Here is a 15,634-nt window from a genome sequence, read left to right as displayed (position 1 = left end):
GACAGCCTGGACGCGCATCAGAATATTAAGGAAAGATTCGAGGAATCAATGAGGGCGGCTGCGGCCACTCTCGCCAATTCCTCGTTTCTTGAAAATTCCTTAGACGACTCGAGTTCAGTGTACAGCGACCAGTCTGGGATGCCAAGCCTTGCTGATGTCGATGACTATGGGGGCACAAGTACTGTAGAGTCCGAAAGGGATCAAGGGGAGATGTTCGGCAACGAGCATCTCTCACTGATGCTTAGTAGAACGATACAAATCATCTGGTCTCTCCTCAATTCGGTGATGCAGAACTCCTGCGGTGACATTGGTGACGATGTTGCCGGAGGTGATTCTGGGTCTGCCGAGTTGGGGAGAGACCAGAAGACGAGTCTGGACACCTTCAACATGGATGGCTTAATTAACATGTTGTTGGGTTTAGCCTTGTTTTCATGTGCTCTTATAGTGGTCTTCTTCGGCGCTGTAGGGCTTGAGACTCTCACACGTGTTGACAACACCTCAGACAGGTCGCTGGCTCGCTGGATAAGAGATGTATGTACGCGCCTCCGAAACATAGGCGTCAGGACCATTGAGCTTCTCCACTGCAGTAACAGGACTAACAGGACTAGAGCTGGGGCTATGTCGCCAACTGCGGAGCCGTCGGATACCATGTATGAAGCCGCATCCTCTGAGATTGATGATATTCTGTCGGATACACAGGTGAGTTTTCTTCTGTTGTATATTTCTTTTTTTTTGTGTTTTGTATAATTTTTTTTCTAGCCACCCGGTTTGTATAATAAAGCATCATGTTGGTGTATGGTTGTTCTGTCCTATTCTCACTTCCTCAACGTTGACTTTCGGCTCTTCCATATGTATCGCTCACCGTTTGTCATCGTTTTATGTCGCCAGAGAAATCTGCTCGATTACCGCAATTAAGTTGAGATACCAGTTAACATTTACTAAAATCTTAAGTAGCAACCTAATATTATTTCCCTCTGGGAAAGTTAAGAGTTTGCTCGTGCCGTACGTTTCTCATTGGGGTTTAAATGTTAGATCAAGACTTTAATGTTTTCCTTTTGTTTTAGGCTCCCTCTGCTAGTCCATCGACTCCAGCAGAAGTGAGGTCCAGAATTGGCCTGTTTGCCGTACACTGTTTGTCTGCCCCTGAGGATCGGATTACTGGAAGAAGTGTGCCTGTGGGCTTGGAAACCTCGACGGGAAGTCCTGGCTTCCGTCCGTTGATTGTGGATCAAACAGAGCGTTTACATGTAAGTGTCCATGCTTTAGTTTTCTATTAATTTTCAGAAAGAGGCTGTATATTTGTACACGTATCTAGAGGTATTTGCAACTAAAATTCTTTTATTGGTAGAATATTAATCTTAAAATGTATGGTTGCATAAGCATTTTTGAACCGATCTAAGATTTTAATTCTAGTATAAAGTGGGTTGACTTGCTACCTAATCATATAGCTTTACAGGATTTTAGGCATTCTCATTTCCTGATTTTCCTAGACTCGTTGTTGGTATTGCGATTAAACTAATAAGATCTATTATATTTTAGGCGACCAACTCCATCCCCCTGGCACAATTTTACACCAATATGGGGAGGTGTAATCGAGTCAGCTCTGAGAGGACAGCTGAGGTATCCAGCGACAGCTCTTCCTTGAGCTCTATTATGTGCTTAAGTCGCATTGAATCTCCTTCTGCAGCTGATTTGTCTGTGGTAAGTTTGATAAGCTCTTATAATATTTCTTCGCTGCAAAAATTACGTAACTTAGACTAGGCTATTTAGCTCAGCTAGCTATGCTTTTAGACAATAACTTTACTTTAACTATGGTGTAATTTCTTCCTAATAGTTAATAGCAATATTTTAGATAAAGTATTAGTAAAATTGACTCATAATCATATATGGATTAACGTTGATAAATTTTCTTGTGAACATTTTATTAATATGGTTGTCTAATAACGTCCCTTTTCTTAATTTTAGGATGCGGCCAGTTTAGTTCCACTGGTTGACGATATCGAGGACCCCGATCTTCCGCCGATTCGATTTAATGCGGTGACTGATGAAATCGAGTATCCCACTCCACTGCGGGTCCTCAGTTTAGAACGTTTGCGCCGCTCCATGCGTACTCCAACGCCTGCTATCTTGGAAGAGATAACATCAGCGGAGAGTAGCTTCAACTCAGCTACACATTCCTCAGATAACGACAGGACAGAGGATTCCGGCGTCGAGGGAGTCCCTCGACGTCGGGGTCCCATGTTCCCTAAACGCACGCCGTGAAGTGGCGCTGTTAGCTTGGTTGAAACTATGACATACAAATTTTAAGACAATGACCAGTTTTAGACAACATGTGACTAAATTTACAGATTTTCTATTCTTATGTAACTAGTCAAAATAGTAATCACTATGAATTAAAGACTTTTGTTATTAGACATTATGACTCTTTATACTGTACAAAACCAAACATTAATTTACACTTCTGCCATTATATTATGTACATATATGTTTAGTCTGTAAGGATATTTAGTATGTAAGGAAATGATTATAAGGTTGTATTTTCTTTATGCCCATAATTTTTAAAACTTCATTCAATTCTTAATTACTGTCTTCGTAAATGAACTAATCCTTTTTCTTTTTCAATAGTATATTAATAACTGTAATTGCAGCCTTATATCGCAGTATATTCATTCTTGTTAGCTTGTAAGGGTCATGTATATATAGATATTTAATCGAACTCGCAACTCAGTACCTTTTCTCTAAATTTCATTTATATCCATCCCTGTGCATTAATCGTGAATTTTAATTGTGCTGTGATATAGAGAGGACTTGTAAATAGCATATATATATTTTTTTTGTAAAACAATATCTAAGTAGACCGAAAGACTGACGTTTAGACAAAATCATTTAAATACGCTTATTCAAGTATTTTTAAGAGAACTCATGTAAAGGCTGTTTGTAACTCAAGTAATTAAAGTAATATCATTGATTGGATGATCTCATTAAGGAAGTTTTATTTAATTAGTAAGGCTTAGAATAAAAGGTTTTCCCCTTTTAAATTTCGATACAATAGTCATAAAGTTTAAAGTCTCAAGGTAAAATGTTCTTATGTCCCTTTGGATTTAAAACTAAGTCTGAATTCCAACAAGTAGAGCTAAAAAAAATTTTTTTTTGTGCTCACATTGGCTTGTTGTTAGGCTATGCGCTTTTTATATGAACAAATTCAACATTTAGCGTTTGATTAATCGTATTAGCAATCTCGAAGTTTTATTATGTGCCAATGTACAGCTTATGTCCAAATTATATTAACTAAGATGTTAAATTGTCAGAAAACTTCTTACTATCGTAATGTTTTCCCAATACTGTAAAAATAAAAATTTATGTTCTGTTTTCAAAATTGATTTAAATTTTAGTTTTCACCAAAGAAAAATATTTGTCAAAATTTTTATACCATTCTAAAGATTATTTACTTTTGTTTTAAATAAATATAGCAATTTTAAGTAGCGTATACACTGTTATTTACTGATTTAGTATTTATTGTGTACAACTCCCGTTTACGTAGCTACTCTATAAGTATTATTGTCTGTTCCTTAATTTAGTTAGATACATAATTAAAGTTTATTTTTGCAAGGTGCTTAGTTTAGCTTACATTCACTTGGTTTATGATAACTTGTATAAATAACAAACTTTCTTGTTATGTTCTTTTTGATATCTCTACTATGATTTATGCGATTAATTTCCTATCGTTTTCAATAATTACATAGAGATATATGAGAATATAAATATTTTACATCAATACACATATGTACAAGAGGTTTTATCATATGCAAAACTTTTATATCGTTAGGATACGTCCGTACGTCTTTGTTTAGAACTCAGATTATAAGAATCAGTTGTAATCTAGTTTACTCTTCGTGGATAGTGGGGAGAGTACAATGACCAGAAATAAGAAGGACTGTGTCTCTCAGATTCTCTATTTGGCGTGCTACTGCCCGTAATTCGTCTGTTATAGTCTGTCGGTTTCTATACTCTTGCTGTCTATACCGTATAACCAAACGGTTGTATGCGTCTCTATAAGTGTTTCTAAGTATACGACAGTGCAAGTATCGTACAATACGACTAGGTTGGCTGATTCCACAACTAATTTTAAACGCTAACATTTCTTTAATCATCGTAAGCAAGTTATAACAATATTCTACTAGGTTTGCGAAGGTCTCATGTAGAACCCGTTGTGATCTAGGCATAGGCTTTCGGAATCTAGTTTGCATTTTATAACTTTTGTAAAATATTCTGTTAAGACTTACGTGTTATGTGATAACTGTAGTACTTCACAAGGTTGGTGATTTCCTCACTTGTGGATATGTTATAGTAAACTGACTCAATTTCAGGGTAAAATTTAAGTTATCGTTATTGTTTACTACTACTAAAATTCTGAGTGGGCGTTTCCTGTCCGAAGTTATAATTAAAGTTTTTGACATATTTTTTTTGTATGTAGAGTGGTTATAATTTCTAATAACTAATCAACTCATCATGATTCAAGGCGAATATATATAGGTTGCCTATTAGTACTGCTATGTTTGTGCACTTTGTACAATTTGTATTAAATGTTTTAAATAGTTTTTGTGTATATTTTAGGGTGCGTATTTAACATTTGTAATATTCGCATTTATGTACAATCTGTATCAATTGTTTGACTCTGTTTGCCTATACAGATTCAAAACTCTCTATATGCAAAAATTTGTTTTATGTAAGTGTTTTTGAAGGGATCGACTCTTTAGTCGACGTATATTGCATATAGTTGGTCTCCCCGTTGAAAAGAAAAGATGTATATTTTACCACTGAATATATAACCTTGAGTGGGAAAATTTACATGAATATGATAACTTAGTTATCAGATTAAAATAACATATTATCATATTGTTCACAAGTTTACAGGGTAAATGGAAATGTAAATTATGGTTGTGAACTTGTGCCATTCCGAAATCTGACATGTCTATCATTTATTTTCCTAAGTCGTCGACCTCCGGTAATAAATACGGAATCGAGTGTCATGTCCTCGTCGTCACTTGAGTCCTCTATGTCCGAATCAGAATCTAATGGTTTCTTATTTTGTGACGCTTCTTTTCGTGTTTCTAAGGGTGAGTGTGCGCGTATTCCTGGTTGTGGATCTTTTGAATTAACCGGAAATATAAGCGGAAGTGTGTCATTTTTAACTAATGTGGCTATCTCTTGATTTGTGAGTTTATTATAAGGCTTTGTGATAATATCCCTTATTTCCTCTGGGAGGGTGTCAAAATGTTCGTCAATTGGCTTGAACTTTTTGATTTCGTTGAAAGAGTATTTAAATATTTCAGTCTTCTTGTCAGAAATTCTTTCAAGCGTGCAACTGTTAGGGCTTACATCTAGAACTCTATAGGGTGAAATATGATAGATAGGTCTAAGATTGGGGTTAACACCAGGTGTAATAGTGTTATTTCTAACCAAGACAAGATCTCCTATATCAAATTGTTTGTGTATGCGGGTTTTGTTAATATACTTTAGTCTTGCCTCCCTTCCCTTTTCAATAGCTTTTGCTGAAATGTCCAAGTTTTCTTGTATACCGTTTGAGAGGTCTTGCACATAAGCTTCTGTGCGTGCTATTTCAGGGTGATATTCATCCGGTTTTATTGCTCCAAAGAACAATTTAGACAGGGAGCTACGTGTCCCGAATAATAATTCCATGGGTGAGAATCCAGTTTTTGGTATTTTAGTGCAATTATATTGTCGGACTATTAACGGTAGTAGATATACCCATGAGGTTTTTGAGTCTTGCGCCAAAATTTTAATGATTGGCCATTTTATTACTTTGTTGCTAGCTTCCACCAATCCTTTAGAGGGTGAAAAGTACGCAGTAGAATACAAAACTCGTATGCCAATAGAAGCAAAGAATATTAAATTTTGCTTATCTAAGAATGATTTTGCATTGTCGCACAATATTTGTCTGGGGGAGAAATTAGGATAGAAATAAAACATGAATTTGTTTATAAATTCACGGGATGTGAGTGATTTCATGGGATATGCAAGAATCATTCCTGTTAGTTGGCAGACTATAGTGAGGATATGGTTATAACTACGATATGGTGGCAAGGATTGTATATAGTCAATACTTACACATTCAAAAGGTCTTGAAATTGTACTATAAGTTCCTACTTGTTCTAGTTTTGTAGATGAATTTTGAAGTTGACAATTTAAACAAGATCTAGTGTAATTTCTAACATATTTCTTAAGGTTAGGGTGGAAGAAATTTTGCATATTCAAAAGCATTTTAATTTCTCCACTATGTACTAACAAAAGATGAGTATAGCATACTAATACTGGTAATAGTTTGGTTGGGAGATAAACCTTTAAATCTCCTTTTACTTTTGTGAACAAAATCGTGTCCTTAAGTTCGTAGTTCTGTCTTTTATAAGTGTAGGTATTTGATTTAGAGGTTAGACAACGTGTGTAAATATCAGAGTATTCCTCTTTTTGGTTTGCAATTATATTTTCTATACTAATCTTTTCTTTTAGGATTTCCAGAGGTCTTAGTACTTTGCCTATAACTCTATGTTCTGCGGCAAGTGAATTTATGGTGATTTTGGGTTTTTGTTGCTTTGGCTGTGGGGGTTGTTCATCATAACCCAAATAGTCGGGGTTATCCATAATGAACTGTGTCCATTCCTCAATAGTCCAAACTTTATATTGGGGTAAGTTATCTTCAAACCCAGATTTAACAAACTTAGGTAGGGCTACCTTTTTAATGCTTGGTAAAGTAGCCTTATATGCCCTTGTTAAGAAATCTGCCAAATTGTCTTCTCCTCTTAAGAAAGACATTGTTAGCTTCGGTATTAGAGTCAACAGAGTGGTATTCCATCTCTTCAATTTATTAACGGCTGTTAATGCTTTAGGATTAAAGAGATAATAAGCACACTTTGCGTCTGTTAACAAAGTACATTCACAGCTTGGACCTATTAGAGTTCTAAACGAGTTTGCTGCATAAATAATTCCTAGGATTTCAATGTCTATGATATGTAATCTTGACTCAGCAACGGTAATTTTCTTTGAGGTGTATGCGATAATTTCAAACATAGACGCTAAAGATTTTAAATTAAAGCTATTGGTTGATGAAACCATTGCGGGTCTTACTATGTGTTGCTCTTTGTGTCCATATAGTAAAAATACAAAAGGGGGTTTTGTTTTGTCTGAACAGTGTTGAGTGACAGGTTTGACACCCTCTATATTTGTGATAACTATCACAGGACGGTACATAGCTACACTAAGAGCTTCAAATATGAGTTGTTGCGGATCTAGATATACATATCCATGCTCTAGTTTGCGAATAAATTCTAAGAATTTATCCCTATCATTATTAAATACAAATTGAATATACTTTTGTCTCAACATCGTAGAACGTATAATTTTTGATGCTCTTTGCAGGATAGTGGTCAAAGGTGTTTGAACTTTATTTAGTTCTAGAAGCAATTGTAAAGATATCCCGAGACTATTGTGTACAGTGTCTTCAGGATAGCCCAAAGTTTTACTAGCCAAATATTCAAACTCAGGTGGTCCATCTTCAGACATACGCTTCGCATAATCCTTAATGTTTTCACCTTCATTCTGCAAAGGTAGGGGTAAAATTGGTAACCTATTATCATAAATAACATGGTGTACAGGGTCATCGAAATTTAGCCCAGGGGGTAGGGTTTTAGCCTGTAATTCTGGTGTCACTATTTGCGCTAAGACTGCCGAATATGAGCCAGTTGAGGTGCCGGCTGCGTCTGATAAGATAATCTTAGGTGCAGATAAGTTAACTAATTTGCTAAAAATTGGTCCTGAAGCTAAAGCTTTCTTAATGTCTTCGAATGCTTGTCTTTGTTCTGGAGTTGGGACAAAAGTTTTACCTATTCTAGTAGAAGTAAGTGAAGTTAGAATATGTGTAGGAGCCATAATATCAAATCTTAAATGTTTATGCATACTTTGTAGTACTCCCATAAAAGATCTCATTATAGTAATATCAGTAGGCATGGGAATATTTAGGAGTTTTTGTACTCGCCTTTGATCTACACAGCAATAATTATGTGAAATGAAGAACCCAAAGAAATTTACCCTACTTTTAAAAAGTTGTGATTTCTTTAAACTAATCTTTCCTTTATGCGTGTGTATTCTCCCCATAACTTTCTTCAAAATCTTAAAATGTATATTCAATGATTCTGATCTAGTTTTAGCTAGTTCAGTTGAGACAATGAAATCATCGTAAATGTGTTGGACTTCTGGGATAGGTGAGTATACCATCTTGGCTAAATCACCTTCCATTACAACATTACCACTATCATCATAAACCAATTCCCAGTGTAATATCTTTTCCATAAAGCGTGATAGACTTTCAGGTGAAGTCTTAATGCCGGTTGGTAAGGATGCATGTCTAAAAGCTCCTAAGGGGGTTGCAAACAATGTTAGGTCTCTGCAAGAAGGTTCTAGCGTTATACTATGAAAGGCGTTAGCCATGTCACTACTACTGTGCACAAATTTGTCCCTTAGAGACTGAATCAAATTTTCTGCTGTGGGTAGCAGTGCAGGTTCAGATTGCAGACATGGATTCAATTGTTGAAAATTTACAATTAAACGAGGACAGCTCCCCTGATCCGACTTTGGAATCAGATATGCTGGGCTTGCATAGTTGTTATAGGAATCCCCATCCAAATTAGCTCTTTCAATGGTGCCGTTCTTTAACAAAAACTCTAAGATAGATTGCATTTGCATTTTTTCTACGGGTGATAAATAATATAATTTCTTATGCTGGGGTAAAGTTTGACCAGGTTTTAGTCTAATTGTATAATTGCCTAGATATTTACTCATGTTACCTCTGTCAGTAGAATGTGTAGATATGATATCAGGGTAAGATTTTAGGAATATGTCCTCTATATAATGTCTTACCTCTGGTGGATAGTCTGACAGCACCACAAGATCCTCTGGTTTAACAAACTGATCCTTAGGCACACTGTAGCCAGTAGGTTCTGTTACATAGTCCATGAGGTTATCAGATTCAGCTATATGTTTTAAGCCAAGTTCAATAACGTCATCACTATTCTCAAAGAGTTTATTCTTTTCAGGATCTGGTGTAGTTAGAATTTCATCAATATTAGAACGGTAGTCAGATAAGGCTACTCCTGGTACTGGAGTGTCATTGTTTATAGCTGTAGGATTCGATATATATCCATCAGCTAAAGGAAAAGATCGTTCTACCAGATTGATGGCGCTGTATTTTGGTAGCTATAAGAGTTGAACTGAATGGTTTCTGGTGTCTAGTGAGATCTGATTGATGGCTGGAGCCGTATCTTTTTCTGCGTGTCGCTCCAGGGCTTGTACAATCTCATCTAGCTCAGTTGTCACAGATACATTGTGTAGGAATGATTGCGTAAAGTCAAAGTCTGTGGTGATCTCCTTGACTACAAATTGGTTGCTTGGTTCCAAGTATCCGGTGATAACAGTGTTAGTGATTGCATGTTCAGTGACATTTGTTATCATTGCTCTTCCACTAAGTTGTCCTCGGTTGTTGACAGTCAGTTGCGTTTGTCCAGGTTGAATTTTAATTCCTCCATTTCTATCATTTGCAATGTGGTCATCGCTGAGAATGACTTTTGTTCCGGGAGCTAAGTTGAAGAAATGGTTGATGTTCATTTCTATAGTCTGAGTTTCATTAGGGTCAATTTTGTCTATTGTCCCTGTGCAGAGTTGTAACTCATAATCAGAACAGAACAGGCTATCTAGTACTCTCCCAGGATGGAACATAGAGTATAGATATGGTGCCGGCGGGTGGTTATCCGCAACGAAAGTCAACCCTAATTGGAGATCCCTAATGCCGTTCATTCCAATGATCATAGGTGTGACATTCTTGTGTTCCTCAGGTACAATCATAAATGGTACTGGTCTATAGATGCCTGAGAATTGTGTGAGACGAATCATGAGAGTTATCTCTCCAGCTACTGGGATTTTGTGTCCAGAGTAGCTGACAAGAACCATGTCACTCTTTTCCAGATGGTTCTTAACCTCATTTTGTTGTACTCCAAATAACATACCAAAATAGCTGGTTGACATGATATTTCTGTCTGCTGCTGAGTCAAACAAAGCTGTCATGTATACATCGTAGTTTCCATTTGACATACAGCCAGAACAGTTCAGGTACATTTTCCTATTTTCATCCATGATAGCTGCAGAACTATCGACCGCTAAAATCTTGGGGTCGTTTGGATCCATTCGAACGGTGATAGCATTAACTCTACCTGTTCTGCCACGCTCCTTGGATTGTCCATTGGCTTTGGCCTCAACCCATTCTTCATATGCCTGTCTAAACACACCACCAGGTCTTACTTTGCCACTATGGTACAGTTCCATCATTGCTGGTCGTCCAGGGCATAGGTGTTGCGCGTGGTATAGGTCTTTGCCATACTTCTTGTGACAGCTTGGGCAGTATCCGGATGTTAGTGCTGTTTGATATTGTCGTCCTTGGTCATCACACAGTAGTCTGCATCCATCGGATATTTTGTGGGAGTTTTGACCACATGCACCGCAGTAGCGCTTATTGGATGTTCCATAGGAGATATGATAATCTTGTTTAGTGTTCTTTTGTGGTTGCCTATCTCTATTATCCCTGTTTTCTCTGTTGTAGGTTTTAGGATAAGCTGGTTTAGCAGTAACTTCTCTAACTGTTGGCCTTTTATAATAGCTTGACGTAGCGGCAACTTTAGCAGGTTGTTTGTCTCTGTTCATTCTTGTATCCCTGTCATGTGAGTAGTTGGTGTTGTTCGTCTTTTTATGAAGCGATAAATCTCCATTGTAACTGGCTGATACACCATTCTGCTGTAGGTCCAGATCTAGGTCTTCAGTTCTAGGATACATGGAAGCGGTCAACTCATGATATGTAGGGGATCTTCCAAGATCATGTGTGAGATTGTGATGGTTTTCAGATGCTATATTGCGGCTATTTGTTGGTAAGCTACGTTTAAGTGCCTCCACTGCAGTTATGTTGAATACATTCTGTCTTTCCTTCTTGTCTGTATAATGAACAGCGGCTCTGCTGGCAAGATTCTGAATTGTACTGACAAGCTTAGGGAATGACATGGCTTTTGTTCCCTTAAAGGCTATCAGCTTAGCTTGAGCTTCCTGTGGGGTGATGAGTATATCATACTGTAGCAGTAAGCTATTGTAGACACTTTCAATGGATAGTCCAAGATTGAAACTCTGCTGGATAGTAGTATATGCTTCGCCAGTTGTGGTTCTAAGCATAAAGGTTTCAAATTCTGATCTTGAGAGGTTACATAACTCCTGAGCAGTGTTCATCTCTGATAGGTAATCAGTAATGTAGGGTGGTTTACCATCTCCTTTGAAGCAATGCTTGAGAGGGAAGGTTCCATTGGCTAACTTAAGCTTTTGATCGTTGCTTAGGGTGCTCTTACTTGCATAGCTGCTTGGTGGTTTAATTCCAGTTTGGTTGGTGAAGTTACTGAAGTGTCGTTGAGTGCGTTTGTCATTCTCCACTTGTACAATACGCTGGGCTTCTAACTCAACTTCACGTCTTTGTTCCTCTTTGTATTCCCTCATACTCTGTGTGTAGTTGGTACAGAAGTTCCTCATCATTTCTGAGTCCACACGTAGGTTGGGGTTACAAAGTCTTATTGTATCCAGGAATTGTGGGAACAGGAAATTTCCCAGAGGATCTGCTAGTGTTGCTCTAACATATCGGTCTCTGATCAGTGCGTCTGGTGAGTCCTCTCGCATGGGTATGGATCTTACAGATTCCCTGTCTGGTTCTGGCGTCTGGGTTCTCTCACCATTCTGTTCTGGTTCCTCCTGGTTGGGCATTGGTTCCTCCCTTCGTGTATCATCTCCTGCAGAAGCTGCATCAGCTGACGGAGTTCTTCTTCCAGGCGTCGTCGAGCGTCCTCGACGTGGAGTGTTCGCCTTTTCAGCGTTGTCATCTTTCTTACTTTTATTAAATAATGGCATTACAGCTAGCTTAAAGCTTTTAAACTTTCTATGAGTTCTTTAAAGAAGCTTATGAGATGTTGTACTATTTTAGGATTTAAATAGCAGAGGTACAAGAAGAAACCGACTAATGCGCTTAACGTTAAAACAATCAGGAATTGTTTACAATAACAAATTTTTCTTTTAAAATTGTTAAATATAGATGAGTATGTATTGTCTACTTCACCTACAGTTGTTTCTACGTCGTGAATGCTTGCGTGTGAGCTTGGAATCTTATTCTGGAGTGTGCGCTAATGCACTCTTATCCTTAATTAAGCTCAACTGTAGAAACACTTTTACTCAGATTTATTCTATATTTGCTTACAAAGCTAATGTGGGTTAGTTAGCTATACAAATTAGCTATAAGGTTAGATAGAATGTTAAAGTTTGCAGCGAAGTTAATTTGGGTATGCTAATATACTATCACAAATTAACTGTTATTTGCTTAGGCGTCGACTTTTCCTAGCAAATGTTATTGTTGAGAAAAACAGCAATTTATAATCCTTGTTGAATTCTTACTTCACTCTAAGGATATGTAGCTTACAATCTGCTTATTCCTGTAAGGCTTTATGAATATAACTTACTAAGGTTCACTCCCAAAGGATCGTCTATATTCTAATAGTATTGCAACTGTTTTGCCTGAATATCAAAGATCTCGCACCCAATACTTATAGTTGTATTAGGGTATGCCTACCAATCCTACTAAGTATTATTCGCGAATTATTACGGGGCTTCACTTGTGATTTCAATCCTTATAACTATATTATTGAGACTCAATTTAGATTATCCTATATATATGAATATAATCAGTCTGTTTTCAAGGTTATTATAGACCGGATGTGCTCTACTTAATTAGTGAGAACACAATATTCTATGTGTCTTACTGAAGTGTGATATCCTACGCAAGGTGATCAATCTATACGCTGGAAGTTGTCAATCAAACTCTTTAAAGTAGACTACAAGGTTGGTGTTATTGCTTGGTCAAATATTATTGAAAATCAAATTAGCTGAATTAGTGCACTTTTTTTTCTAAAAAGGTAACAATTTTAGATTATAAAGACTATGAACTATATGTACACACTTTATTTTACTTGGTTATAGATTTTATACTAATAATCCTAAGTAAAATTAAATTTTCTCAATGGTATAAAAGAAAATATTCTTTCTTTGTTTTAATCCGGATGTTTTATAAAGACAGTAGAGTACTTCCAATATTACTTGCTACTTCTTTTAGAGACGTCCCAAGACTCCCAAGATAGGCTGCTGCAACCTTTTGCTGCGTTTGGTTACTAGAACTTTGTCTCTTATAAGTGTGCTTTTAAATTACATATAGGGCTTAGGTTGTTGACTATACTTTTAAATCACTAATATTCACTATCACTAATGATTGATGGTTTATAACTCTTCTCAAGTTGTCTGTTGAATTCTGGCGGCACATGAAATAGAAATTTTAGCATTAGCAAAGCAAGTAAAAATTTAGTTTTCATGTCCTACTTATTGTTGAGTGAACTGTTTATTGTATCTATGTATGTGTTTGTAAGGAACATACAAACAAAAGATTTTTCTAAGTTAAGATTGAATTAAAAACTTTCTAAGTCAAAATAAAATAGAATCACTCTAAGTCCAAAGTTGGAAAATTTTGACTAAGTCCAAAAAGTTTCTAATGAAAATATTCTAAGTACAAAATCAATAAATTTTGGCCCAGGAAAAAAAGTCAAAAATTATCTTAAGTACAAAAAGTTAGCAAATTTTGACTAAGTCAAAAGATTTTTTTTTTTTTTGAAATTATACCAAGTACAAAATTAGTGAATTTTGACTAAGTCCAAAAATCTTTCAATGAAATTATGCTAAGTACAAAAATAGTGAAATTTTCTTGAGACAAAAGAAATAGAATTACTCTAAGTCCAGACGTGGAATATTTTGTCCGAGATGAAATTTCCTAACAGTTCATTCACAAATCTACTTTAGAGATTGCCTATAAGTCAAAAGAAATAGAATCACTCTAAGTCCACTATTGGAATATTTTGACTAAATGCAAATCTCGCTAAGTTAAGGATTTTAAAATTATAAAGTATTAGAGTGTTAGAATTATCCTTCGCCAAAAGAAGTAGAATCTCTCTAAGTCCATAATCGGAATATTTTGGCTAAGACAAAAATACTCTAAGACAAAATTTTCTTTTAAGTGTGGAAAATGAAATTTGTTAATCTAGTTGGAAAAAATCGTAATTATTACAAGTCCGAATTTTGGTAAATTTCCAACCAAGTTCCCAATTTCATAAAAATTACTATAAGTCCAGAAATTCGAGATTCTCTCTGTAACAAAAGAAATAGAAACGGTGCTAAGTCCAAAAGTGGAATATTTTGCTCAGAGTCTCAGGAGGTCTCTGATTGCATACAGCAATTTGTCTACACTTATATCATTCCAACCGATCGATGTTGAGAATATCTTTGAGACTTTGAAATATTTTGTTTAACTCAAAATTTTAGAGGCAATAGTTTTATTTTGATACATCCGCGTATAAATCAGAATTGCATTAAGAATATAAGTCCTAGGCATGTATAAGTAAGTGCAAATCTCAGAAAATCGGTTCTAACGGCACCAAAGTATTAGTACAGTTTAACTTGTGTATAAATGCTACAAGTTTGTAATAATCTTTTGGCCCTTTACTACGACTCAAGAGTACTAACTGCTTTCGGCATATTGTTTCAGAAACATGGCTCCAAAGACAATATGTATCCCAACTAACAGCGTTTCCCGTGTTCTATAGGATTTGCTCCTAAGTTTTCATTTAATAAGGCAGTTCAAAATGGTCCTTTACAAATAGTATTTTGATAGCTTATAAATGAAAAGTTACTCCATGCTTGATTCTTAATAAGTTCTGGCTTAAGTATCAAAGATTCAAGTATTTCAACACTTAGAGAATTTTCGAATAAGTAAAAATCATACTAAGTCCGAAGATTTATATATATACTCCGCCACCTAGCACAACTCCTAAATTTCAAAATTCTGACTAAGTCCAGAAATCAAAATTTTGCACATAGCTCAATCATAGATTATTCCAACCCAAGTGTTTTACTAAAGAGAGGCGGACATGGAGGTGCCGGTGTGCTGGTATTCTCTAGGGCCTCTAGAGTGTCAACCAGTGCGAGTGTCCTTATAGGGCGGCGACCAATGGCCACAAATATGCTAGCATTCTCTAGGGCCTCTAGAGTGTCAGCTAGTGCAACTGCTCGTACACGAGGCTCTCAATTGCATTTGTGTCGTGCCTTTCAGTCCCTATCTCTTCAAACGCCTCATAGTCCTAACCTTGCTCTCAAATAGTATCACAGGTTTTGGTAAATCCGATTTTGCCATAGCTACAATTATTCGATTTTGGTAAAAATACCTGCCTTAGGCGGTTCGGGTACGGTAAGGAAAAAAAAGAAAAAAAAATTTATGAAGTAAAATTTTTCCAAGATACAACCGGTAAGTTGCACCATTGTGTGTGCGAATGGGGCGTTTGTCCATATTTAGGTATGGAGACCGCTCTTCTATGAGTACTACTAAATCCTAATTTTAATGCAATACACATAGACATTCTCATCGTCGGTTCGCTTATTTAGAATGCTTAACCCT

General features: G+C 36.3%; 1 protein-coding gene across 1 annotated transcript; it reads left to right on the top strand.

Moving 5' to 3' along the window:
• Positions 1 to 1,487: 1,487 nt before the first annotated feature.
• LOC145321955 (uncharacterized) lies at positions 1,488 to 2,811 on the top strand. The gene is made up of 2 exons (XM_080163668.1): positions 1,488 to 1,701; positions 1,966 to 2,811. Exons 1-2 carry the CDS (start codon positions 1,579 to 1,581, stop codon positions 2,260 to 2,262), a joined length of 420 nt encoding a protein of 139 aa, XP_080019794.1. The 5' UTR covers positions 1,488 to 1,578; the 3' UTR covers positions 2,263 to 2,811.
• Positions 2,812 to 15,634: the final 12,823 nt, after the last annotated feature.

The sequence above is a fragment of the Acartia tonsa genome, chromosome 6, assembly GCF_053477335.1.
Source record: "Acartia tonsa isolate MP-2025a chromosome 6, ASM5347733v1, whole genome shotgun sequence".
NCBI classification, from domain to species: domain Eukaryota; kingdom Metazoa; phylum Arthropoda; class Copepoda; order Calanoida; family Acartiidae; genus Acartia; species Acartia tonsa.
The sequence above is the reverse complement of the archived record's forward strand: the minus strand, read 5'-3'. Positions and strand labels throughout refer to the sequence as shown.

What these genes read in the sequence shown, in the direction of transcription:
- LOC145321955 (XM_080163668.1), top strand. Translation starts at nt 1,579, where the DNA reads ATGGGGAGGTGTAATCGAGTCAGCTCTGAGAGGACAGCTGAGGTATCC. An exon ending in CTGCAGCTGATTTGTCTGTG is followed by an intron (nt 1,702 to 1,965) that starts GTAAGTTTGATA and finishes TCTTAATTTTAG; the next exon opens with GATGCGGCCAGTTTAGTTCC.